This window comes from Babylonia areolata, chromosome 25 (assembly GCF_041734735.1).
Source record: "Babylonia areolata isolate BAREFJ2019XMU chromosome 25, ASM4173473v1, whole genome shotgun sequence".
Lineage (NCBI taxonomy): Eukaryota > Metazoa > Mollusca > Gastropoda > Neogastropoda > Buccinidae > Babylonia > Babylonia areolata.
The window spans coordinates 17547960-17559358 of NC_134900.1; the positions used below are offsets into that span (position 1 = coordinate 17547960).

The 11399-nt window shown below is 45.4% G+C and overlaps 1 protein-coding gene across 1 annotated transcript in view; it reads left to right on the plus strand.

The window, feature by feature from the left end:
• The window catches only part of LOC143299924 (ubiquitin carboxyl-terminal hydrolase 4-like), a 35435-nt gene that overhangs the window by 17087 nt on the left and 6949 nt on the right, over positions 1–11399 (plus strand). Inside the window, exons 14-21 of the mRNA XM_076613460.1 lie at positions 100–171; positions 1046–1165; positions 2179–2375; positions 3090–3419; positions 4723–4793; positions 8390–8658; positions 9411–9517; positions 10557–10645. Of these exons, the coding sequence (XP_076469575.1) occupies positions 100–171; positions 1046–1165; positions 2179–2375; positions 3090–3419; positions 4723–4793; positions 8390–8658; positions 9411–9517; positions 10557–10645 (1255 nt within the window). The remainder of the gene's footprint in view (positions 1–99; positions 172–1045; positions 1166–2178; positions 2376–3089; positions 3420–4722; positions 4794–8389; positions 8659–9410; positions 9518–10556; positions 10646–11399) is intronic.

Below are 11399 nucleotides of genomic sequence, written 5' to 3' on the forward strand. Positions count from 1 at the left end.
TGATTACTTTGCTTGATAATTTTCTCTGTGTGTGTGCATGTGTGTGTGTGTGTGTGTGTGTGTGTGTGTGTGTGTGTGTGTGTGTGTGTTGCCTTTCAGATATGAAGTGCCAGTGAGGCAGCCTGAAGAGGAGGAACCTTTCCTTGTTCCCATTTACTTCAGGCATTTGAAGTGAGTACCTGTGTGTGAAAACTGCATTCATGTACATTCTGTAAACTGCTTTCTGTGGCCTTCTTCCCACTCATGTGTACTTCTTCAGGTGGAAAGAAAGTATTCTTTACTTTGTGTTTCCGTTTGTGCTCTCATTTGTTGATATTCTCTCTCTCTCTCTTTCTCTCTCTCTCTCTCTCTCTGTCTCTCTCTCTCTCACACACACACTCACATACACCTACACACACATATAAACGTATGTCATGCCAGATTATATTGCTGAACTTTGCTGTTTAGATATTTCTTTTGACTGGGGGCAAGTGCTCTAATAAAAAAGATTAAAAATGGTATCAGATAACAGCATTTTACCTTTCATAATGAGGAATTTCCACTGAGATTGTTTTATTTATTATTATTATTATTTTGTTATTGTATATGTTTTTCTCAAGTTTCATAACATGGAATTTATGTTAGTACTTTTTTAATATTGCCTTTTATTCAATTAATATCTAGTATGCTTGATGAAAAAACAAAAACAAACAAAAAACACCGCTGTTCATTAGGTGGTAGGGTGTGTGTGAATAGAACCATTTGTGGATGAACATTTTGTAGTTGAATTTACCATTTATGGATAAGACTTTTTGTGGATCCAACAATTTGTAGAATAAACAATTTGTGGATGAGACTGTGTAAAACCTTTTGTGGGTAAAACCATTTGTGGACAAACCTCTCTTAAATTACAAAAGCAATGACAGTCAATGATGACAGACCACAGCAGCAAAAGACGATATGTTCTTTGTAGACCTCTGCTAGGGAGGAAAAGAATGATGCTGGATGGGAGACAGGGTGATGTGTGCAGCACTGTGAGGTGTGTGTGTGTGTGTGCTGGTTTCAGGAGACGGCAGCCCTCCAGCTACATCGCCAGTACCCAGCTGTTTGGCCAGCCCCTGGTCGTGCCTGTGCCGCGGGGCTGCACCTATGATGCTCTCTACAACCTCATCCTGGCCCGCATGGCGTGAGTTTATTTTTAGAGTGACATGGATGCTTATGTAGTTCCTGTTCGAGCTTTTAGTGCTTTGCGAACATGATTTATCGATAAAGATTTTTTTATGTAGTGCCTAGCTGAGCTCTAAGTGCTTTACATTGATTGGTATGGATACTTACGTAATGCTTGTCCAAGCTCTAAGCGCTTTACAAACATCATTGATTGATACGGATACTTATATGCCGGCTGACTAAGTGCTTTACAAAGTTGCACAACAGACTGTGTACCTGGGTAGTACAGACTGACAGCTGCCTTTACACACACACACACACACACACACACACATATATATTAGAGGGATTTTACTACTAAGTTTTGCCAAGTGCATGCTACACATGGGATCTTGGTTTATAATTCTGAATGACAGTGAGACCACACCACCTCTTTAGGTCGTGTGGAAGGGAGAAGAATCTCACAAGTGTGGGATTCAGTCCCGAATGCTCCGATTTTCTCACTGCCTAGATGGACATGTTACCACTAGGCCACCACTCCACAGTTTGTCAATGCGTTCCGTTCAGTCATCCATGGAAGGCCTGTGGCTAGAAGTTGTTTTTGGATTTCATTGACAGAATGTTGTCATGTTGACTGCCTGATCAAAATTACAGTAAACATTCAGTCTTACTCCTTGTTTTCGTGAAGAGGTGCTTTTTTTGTTTTTGTTTGTTTGTTTGTTCATTTTTAATCATTCTGTTTGTATTAATGAAGAGATGTAAAATCAGAGTAAATGTTTTAGTGTTGAATCCATCAGTGTTAATGCTGTAGATATGTTTGAACAAAGAGATTTCTTGAAACAAAATACAGCCGACAAATATAAGTTTATCTGTAGCAAACTGCAAGATGTGGTACAGAAGAAAAGACTTTGTGCCTCAGAGATTTATGAAAGTTGATTCCACAGTGATTCATGACCCTTCGTTATGGCACTTCACTGACAGAATGACAGCAGCTGTTTTCCATGTGTGTGTGTGTGTGTGTGTGTGTAACAGACGCTACGTGCAGGCCCCGCAGCCAGGAGAGGCGTGGTGGAAGACGGAGAAGAAGGAGGCGGAGGAGGACAAGGCGCCGGAGGAAGGCACTAGCAGCAGCACCACCACTACCAGCACCACCACTGGCCAGCAGTCCTCCAGCACTCGCACCTCCGCACAGCACAGCGGGGAGGTGGGGGAGGGTCAGAGCACCAGTGGTGAGTTGAGTGCTCTCCCATGGGGGGGTTGTGGAGGGGGCAGGGGGTAGGGGGGGGGGTGGACTGCTGTCACTGCAGTCAGTTGATTTTTGTCTGGTCCACCCAAGGATAAAAAGGTTAAAGCCTTTTACGGCCATTGGGGGGTGGGGGAGGAGGGGAGTGAATCCATATCCACTGTGTCTAGAGCTCAGCATAGGAAGGTGGAGCTCTATCCTCCCTGAAGTCAGGTTCCCACTCACTACCCGGGTGGAGTAAGGAAAATCGGAGAAAAGTGCCTTTCACAAGGACACAACACCATGCCGAAACCGGACCTTGAACTCTGATTACTGGTGAACACTGGATTAGAAGTCCAACACAATCATCTGGCTTTGAGAATGGGAAGAAAATGAGTAAATTAAGCACATAAGCACATAAACATGAGAATATGAACGCCAAAATTGGACAACACATAAGCATTGATTACCTGTATTACAGTGTGTCAGTAATACAATTTGTTTGCCAGGTACATTTTGGTGTGAATGTGCTACAACAGTGATGTAATGTGTCATGTACAATATCAGATGTTATCTATGTTATATATCATATGTGTGATATGTGTTTTTACTCCTGAAGCTACCTTGGGCAGGTTTCTGGATTGAATGTGACATAAGTATTTGTCGTTATCGTTATTACGATTATTATAAAGAACTGACAGTGTCTCTCCCTTCTGAACAGACTTGAAGATGGAGACGGAGAGTGCAGGGGGAGACGGGGAGGGGAAGAATGAGGGAGAGCCCTCCACCTCCACCTCCCCCACCTCCACCTCCACTTCTGCTTCCACCTCTGCCTCCGCCTCCACGTCGAGCAAAACGATGGAGACCAACGGGCCGCAGCCGGAGGAGACAGGCACTGCCGCCAAGAAGGAGGGGACGCAGCAGCAGGAGAGTGGTGGAGGGAAGGGGGAGAAGGGGAGGAGGATCTTCACCCTCTCCTACGTCAACTCCTATGGCAGCTCCGACAACATGCCGGAGCTGCAGGATAACGGGAAGCCACTGGCGCTGAACGGTGAGGCTGTTTTTCTTGTGTGTGTGTTGAGTGTTGGTGTGGAGGTGTGTGTGTTAAGTGTTGGTGTGGGGGTGTGTGTGTTGAGTGTTGGGGGGGGTGTGTGTGTGTGTATTGTTGAGTGTTGGTGTGGGGTTGTGTGTGTGTTGAGTGTTGGTGTGGGGTTGTGTGTTGAGTGTTGTTGTGTGTGTGTTGAGTGTTGGTGTGTCTGTGTGTGTTGAGTGTTGGTGTGTGTGTGTGTGTTGAGTGTTGGTGTGAGGGGGTGTGTGTTGAGTGTGGGTGTGTTGAGTGTTCGTGTGTGTGTGTGTGTTGAGTGTTGGTGTGTGTGTGTGTGTTGAGTGTTGGTGTGTGTGTGTGTTAAGTGTTGGTGTGGGGGTGTGTTGAGTGTGGGGTGTGTTGGTGTGGTGTGTGTGTGTGTGTGTTGAGCGTTGGTGTGTGTGTGTGTGTTTTGAGTGTTATTGTGGGTGTGTGTTGAGTGTTGGTGAGGGTGTGTGTGTTGGTGTTGATTGCTGGTGTGTGTGTTGAGTGTTGGTGTGGGTGTTTGTGTTGAGTGTTGTGTGGGTGTTTGTGTGTTGAGTGTTGGTGTGGGTGTGTTGAGTGTGTGTGTGTGTGTGTGTGTGTGTGTATGTTGGGTGTGTGTGTGGAGTGTTGGTGTGGGTGTTCAGTGTTGGTGTGGGTGTGTGGGTGTTGAGTGTTGGTGTGGTGGGTGGGTGTGTGTGTCAGGAGTGTGGGGTGATGGTGGTGGATGGATGTTGGTGTGTGCGTGTGTGTGTGTTTGTGAGTGGGTGAGTGTTTGTGTATGTCTGTGTGTATGTATGAGTGTGTGTGTGTGAGTGTGTGTATTTGTGTTGGTGTTGTGGGTGTGTAACTACCAGTCGTACAATGTCAAGTCAGCAGGCATTATTCATCATATGAATTGTATACATATATATTCTGAAAAGCACTGGCATTGAAAGATGTAAAGGACAGCCATTCATGATTTTTCTCCCACAATTTTTGAAACATTATCTTTCTTTTATACACAGCATATATGCCTGTTTTACACTGCTCTGAACTGGTTAACGGTTCTGGTTGGAAATCAGATTTTGGATTAGAAGACACTTTCAGAACATGTCGGTACAAAGTTACAATGAAAGCAAGCGGAGTTGTAGCAGTAACTTACGCTTCCACTCCCATAGTGTATGCTTTTTTTCTGTGTTTTTTGTTGTTGTTGTTTTGTGGGTTTTTTGTCTTTTCTGTTGTTTTTGTTTTACCCTTGTAGCAGGATTGGTTGATATTCACAGTGACCTGTGCCTTTGTCCTTCAGCCCACACATACGTGTCTGTGGACTGGAACCCTGTGGCCAAGACCAAGTTCTACGATGAGAAGGCGGCAGAGGTGAGAAGAGAACTTTCACGGGGTTCATCATACAAGTTTGGAAAAGTTGTTTTTTTTTATGTTATGATATGGTAATGTATATAACGCCTGTCCTCGGTTGAAGACCAAGTTCTAAGCGCTTTTACAAACATGGAGTCATTTACACAACAGGCTACCTACATGGGTAGAGCTAACTGACAGCTCCTTGGTTTTTTTTCATTTAATTGTAAGCAAGAGGCTAAGTTTTCATGGCTCATGTGTAATTCCTGCTGAACAACAAAAGTGGCAGGGGGAGGGATTTTTGCAGGGAAGGGAATGGGAAGGAGAGGGTAGGGTATTGGGGGGGACAGTGCTTGTTTCTTTTTTTTTTTTTTTTTTTGCTGCCCCATCATCTGCGCCGTTTCAGTGGCATTACTCCCACGCCGCTCATTTAGATTCCCCCATACACGGCCACACCCGGGTTTGTCCGTCGCAGTTCCAGCGTCGGCAGTCCACAGGGAGCCATTGGTGTTAGGTCGCCTGGAGGCCACACACCAGAGGAGACCCTGCACTGCTGCTGAGTCACTTCGGTGGTGTTCAGTGGTGCCTGTTCTGTTTTAATGTGCTTAGGACACCACCTACTAAGCCCCCTACTAACGACAATAATGGCTTAGTCGCGGAGCCAGACTGAGTGAGCGTCTCTCCCAGAGTGGAGACCGCCACCACGTCCCTCAAACAACAGCCCCCCATGAATCCGCCGACGCTGACGACATTGACAGGACTCACCCCAAGCACGGAAGTGGAGGGGTATCAAAACTGAGGTCACCATGAGAGCAGGGCATGAAAGGCCACAGACTTTGAGACTATTTTGTTTTATATTGATGACGATGAAGGAGGAGGAGGATGACGATGATGATGACGATGTTGCTATGGAGGTCCATTTTGGTTTGGGACTGCATGACAAGGCTGTACTCTACGCTTCCTGTCATAATGATATCCCGGCGTTAACCAGGCCCGAGAGATACAGACACTTGCAGTGTTGGTCAGGTACTTAGAGCAACACACCCAAAGACGCATCCTTGAAGTGGATGACACTGGACTGTGTGGTCCCAGTCTCCCCATTTAAGCCCACAGCACACTCAACTCTGGGTAGGAGCCAGCCACGGGCCGAAAAACCCACCTCCACTGGGATTCGAACCCGCGTCCTCCCAGCCGTCAGTCCGCGACGCTAACCACTTCGCCACGGTGGCTGGTTGCTTCTTTTTTTTTTTTGCTCAACGTCATTGAACTGAAAGTTGTGTGCTGGAAAAGTTAAAGAACAGAGGCTTGGAGAGTAAAGGATTAAACCAGGCCTATCTGTTTCCTCCTCTTGGCCAAAATTTCGCAGCAGCTCTGTGATAAGATGCCTCGCTAATAGTCCACTGCCGTCTGCTAGCCAATCAAACGCCGTTTCTGGCTGGAGCTAATTACTGAGTTGATTGATACTTACATAGCGCCTATCCTCGGTTTGAGACCAAGCTCTAAGCTCTTGACAAACTTGGGGTCATTTGAACAACAGGCTGCCTACCTGGGTAAAACCAAATGATGGCTGCCATTGGGAGCTCATCATTCATTTCCTGTGTCATTCAATCGGATTTTAGTCAGGCACACATACACACACAGACAGACATTTAACATTTTACATACTTGATCATTTTGTTTATTTATCCCTGCCATGTAGGCAGCCATACTCTGTTTTCAGGGGTGTGCTTGTTCTTGTTTCCATGGCATGGGCAGCAGGATCTTTAACCCTTTCGCTGCCAGGAAAATAAGATTTAAGTGAAATCTATTTGCCAGGGTTTTTTCACAAAAAACGGGTATAAATTTTCAAAAAATTCTGTGCTCTTTGTTATTGGAGAAAGACCCATAAAAGTATATATTTTATGAAAGGGAAATGAATAAAGAATACAAAACACATGATGTTTTCCCATTTTATGCATTTTAAGTGACATGCTGTTGTTTTGAAATCAGTGTTTTGTTTTTTGTCACATTTTCAACTTGTTCATTACAAACATTAGTCTGGTAATTTGCACAAAAATATCATTTTCTGGACAAATGGATATCTGCACACACAAAATCATACTAGAACAACCACAATATAAAAAAACTGAAAAAGAAATAGATGCATTGTGACTTCTGCAAGTGATAATATGGATGTGAGGCCACGCCCCCTCAGTCTCCACCCCCCTCCTCTTCACCCCTCTCACACCGTCACTTCATCTGACCGCGTTGGCTGAGTGCCAAGAAAATAGCTTATACGGTGCCCTGCTAAAAATTCGTCTGCTAGAGTTGAACAGCCTGCAACACTCACTGATAGTTGTATCTTGGCCACTCTCTTGATTGCTCCCTTTATTTTCTATCAAATCGTCCTATAAATGTTCACCACTGTCTTCTCCTTCGAATTAATGCTCCAATTCTTTCTGAGCATTAGCTGAAGAAAGTAATCTTGGTTGATTTAGTTCGCCACGAGCGCATGTCTTGAGCACGGAGTCAGTCCGACATTTTGTTGAGCGAGCGAGGAGAGGAGCCAGGCAAAGACTGCGGCCAGTAACCCAACCAAAACGTTCAAATAAAGGACTGCCTTATGACGCAGATGGTGTTTCTAGCTATGAATAGAATCCAGAAAGATTCCCCAAGCTAAAGCTACCAGCATTTTTGTCAACGAACTGAATGCAAAGCAGGGAAAAGTCAGAATATTTCGATGACGAGTTATCTCGTCATGCAGGCAGCGAAGCATACATGCTTGCCATGACGAGTTATCTCGTCATGCAGGCAGCCTAGGGGTTAACATGCGTATTTGATCCTCTGCGTATACATGTATGCACACGAAGGGGTGTTTAGGCATTAAGCAGGTCTGCACATAATGTTGACCTGGGAGATCGGGGGAAAAAATCTCCACCCCTGTTACAGAGATATTTCTTCTTCATCTTGGTTCATGGGCTGCCGCTCCTCATGTTCACTCATATGTACAAGAGTGGGCTTTTGCGTGTGTGACCGTTTACCGAGATTGAAACCCAGGACCCTCTGATTGAAAGTCCAAACCGACGGGCGCCATAGCCGAATGGTTAAAGCGTTGGACTTTCGATCTGAGGGTCCCGGGTTCGAATCATGGTGACGGCGCCTGGTGGGTAAAGGGTGGAGATTTTTACGATCTCCCAGGTCAACATATGTGCAGACCTGCCAGTGCCTGAACCCCCTTTGTGTGTATACGCAAGCATAAGATCAGATACGCACGTTAAAGATTCTGTAATCCATGTCAGCATTCGGTGGGTTATGGAAACAAGAACATACCCAACATGCACACCCCCGAAAGCGGAGTATGGCTGCCTACATGGCGGGGTAAAAAAACGGTCATACACGTAAAAAGCCCACTCGCGTATATACGAGTGAACGTGGGAGTTGAAGCCCACGAACGCAGAAGAAGAAGAAGAAGAAAGTCCAAACCTTTAACCACTTGGCTATTGTGCCCAGTCGATGGATTGACTGATAGATGGGAACTGTTGGCTCCAGGACGTGATGCAGCACTGATATGATTGATTGACTGACTGATTGACTGACTGAATGACTGACTGAATGACTGATGAAAACTGTCTGCCCAGGACATGGAGCAGCACCAGACGGTGCGCCAGCGCAATGCCCAGAAGGCCACGGTGCTGCAGCTGGAGGACTGCCTGCGGCTGTTCACGGAGGCGGAGCAGCTGAGCGAGCAGGACCCCTGGTACTGCCCCCAGTGCCAGAAGCACCAGCAGGCCACCAAGAAGTTCGACCTCTGGTCCCTGCCCAGCTACCTCATCATCCACCTCAAGCGCTTCTCCTACAACCGCTACTGGCGCGACAAGATCGACGCCCTTGTCGAGTTCCCCACTCGGTGAGCTGGGGACTTTTTTTTTAGGGTGTGGTGGGTGGGGATGGGGGTGGGGGGGGGGGTTGGGGGCTTTTTTTGGGGGGTGTGGTGGGTGGGAGGGTCAGGGGGGGGGGGGGGGGGGTTAGGGTAGTTGTGGGGATAGGATGGGTGGGAGTGGGTTTTATATTGTGTTCAGGATGCGGGGTGGGGTGGGAAGGGGGAGGGAGCACGTTGCTGCAGTGTAGAGCCACCTTTTTGAATTGTTTTTTTTTGTTTGTTTTGTTTGTCTTTTTTTTGTTTTCTGTGTGGGGCAGGAGAGAGCACATCGCAACATTGCAGATTTTTCCCTTTTTTTTTTCTTTTTTTTTTTTTTAAACCTTTCTTCTGTCTGCTTGTATGATCAAAGCGGATTTTTCAACAGAATTTGGACAGAGGTGGTGTGTGGGGGTGGAGGGAGGGGGAAGGAGGGAAGGGGGAGGAGGGGGGTAGTGTGCCACCACAGTGCAGAGTCACTCTTTGCTTTTATCTTTTGTCAGTCTGCAGGTGTACTTATGACAAAGTCGATTTTTCAGCAGAATTTTGCCAGAGGCCATGTGTGTGGGTGGGTGGGGTGAGTGCATCACTACCGTGCAGGACAGGGTTTGTTTTTTTTGTCTTTCTTCTGTCTGCAAGTGTATTTGTTTTATGATCAAAGTGGATTTTTTAACAGAATTTTGCCAGAGACTGTGTTTGTGTGTGTGTGTGTGTTTTAACAACATGGTGATCAATGTGTGCAGGGGTCTGGACCTGCGGAAGTACATCCTGAACTCTGAGAACCACGACATCAACATGTACGACCTGATTGCCGTTACCAACCACTATGGGGGGCTGGGAGGTGGCCACTGTGAGTCCTCTCATTCTCCCCCCGCCTAAGTGTCTTGATGTGTTGGTTTACCCAAGAGAAGGGGTTTATTCCTGTCAAGTCTGTTGTGTCTTTGGGTGTTGGTTTACCCAAGAGAAGGGGTTTATTTCTCAGTCTGTTGTGTCTTTGTGTGTTGGTTTACCCAAGAGAAGGGGTTTATTTCTCAGTCTGTTGTGTCTTTGTGTGTTGGTTTACCCAAGAGAAGGGGTTTATTTCTCAGTCTGTTGTGTCTTTGGGTGTTGGTTTACCCAAGAGAAGGGGTTTATTCCTGTCAAGTCTGTTGTGTCTTTGGGTGTTGGTTTACCCAAGAGAAGGGTTTTATTCCTGTCAAATCTGTTGTGTCTTTGGGTGTTGGTTTACCCAAGAGAAGGGGTTTATTTCTCAAAGTCTGTTGTGTCTTTGTGTGTTGGTTTACCCAAGAGAAGGGGTTTATTTCTCAAAGTCTGTTGTGTCTTTGTGTGTTGGTTTGTTGGTTTACCCAAGAGAAGGGGTTTATTTCTCAAAGTCCGTTGTGTCTTTGGGTGTTGGTTTACCCAAGAGAAGGGGTTTATTTCTCAGTCTGTTGTGTCTTTGTGTGTTGGTTTACCCAAGAGAAGGGGTTTATTTCAAGTCTGTATCTTTGTGTCGTTTTACGTAGGAAAAGGGGTATGCTTCTGTCAAAATTTGTGCCTTTGTGTGTCGTTTTACCAAGAAGGGGTTAATTTCCGTCAAATTTGTGCCTTTGTGTGTCGTTTTACCAAGAAGGGGTTAATTTCCGTCAAATTTGTGCCTTTTTGTGTCATTTTACCAAGAAAGGGTTTATTTCCGTCAAATTTGTGCCTTTGTGTGTCGTTTTACCAATAAAGGGTTTATTTCCGTCAAATTTGTGCCTTTTTGTGTCATTTTACCAAGAAGGGGTTAATTTCCGTCAAATTTGTGCCTTTTTGTGTCATTTTACCAAGAAAGGGTTTATTTCCGTCAAATTTGTGCCTTTGTGTGTCGTTTTACCAAAGAGGTTTATTGTGGTGGTGTGTTCTTTCAGACACTGCCTATGCACAGAACTGCGACTCTGGAGAGTGGTACTACTTTGATGACTCCAGTGTCTCGTCAGCTTCAGAAGAAGCTGTTGTGGTAAGCATAAGTATCAGTTATTTCAAGGTTGTTTTTTCCTCAGAGGTTGTGTGTGTGTGTGTGTGTGTGTGTGCGTCAGAGCAAGTTTGAACTCTTTCTTTACATCGGACCATCTATCTGGTCATACTTCGTACAATGCTTGTTTGCTGAGGACTTCATGATTATGTGGTTCAGGATTTTTGGATCATGGATGCAAGGCTAGCAGTTTTCATTCCTGGTTTGGCTACTACGCACATGCTACCATTCATATTATGTGCTCATATTGTCTGCAGAGCTTTCCCACACATTTGTGGGCTGTGGCAGTCATTTACTTATCTGCGTTCCCATTCTCATGTCTTTGTGTGTCTTTTTTTGTAAAAACATCACGTAGGCCATTTTATGGATCTGTAAAAACATTCCTGGTGATACAAGAGAGTTGCTGTTCTTTATCCTGTGTTTTTGTTGTGAATATCTGTTTGCTGAAACTCGTTGCCCTCCTCTTTCATTGGTTTAACAGTGTACATGAACCACAAATATAAGCAACGACAAAAAGAGCATCAACAAGCTTAAAGCTTACAGCGTGCTCGTACATTGCACTTCAGTTTCAGTGTTACAGCTTTGTGTATATGTGACGGTGTAGCTTATATGGACAGATCCATATATAACCTGTATGATAGTGAGTCATCCCACTGATGGTCATAGTGGGACAGAACTGACGACTATCATATCAGCTTATATGGATCTGTCCGCACGCTGTGACTCCTCTTGAAGCTGA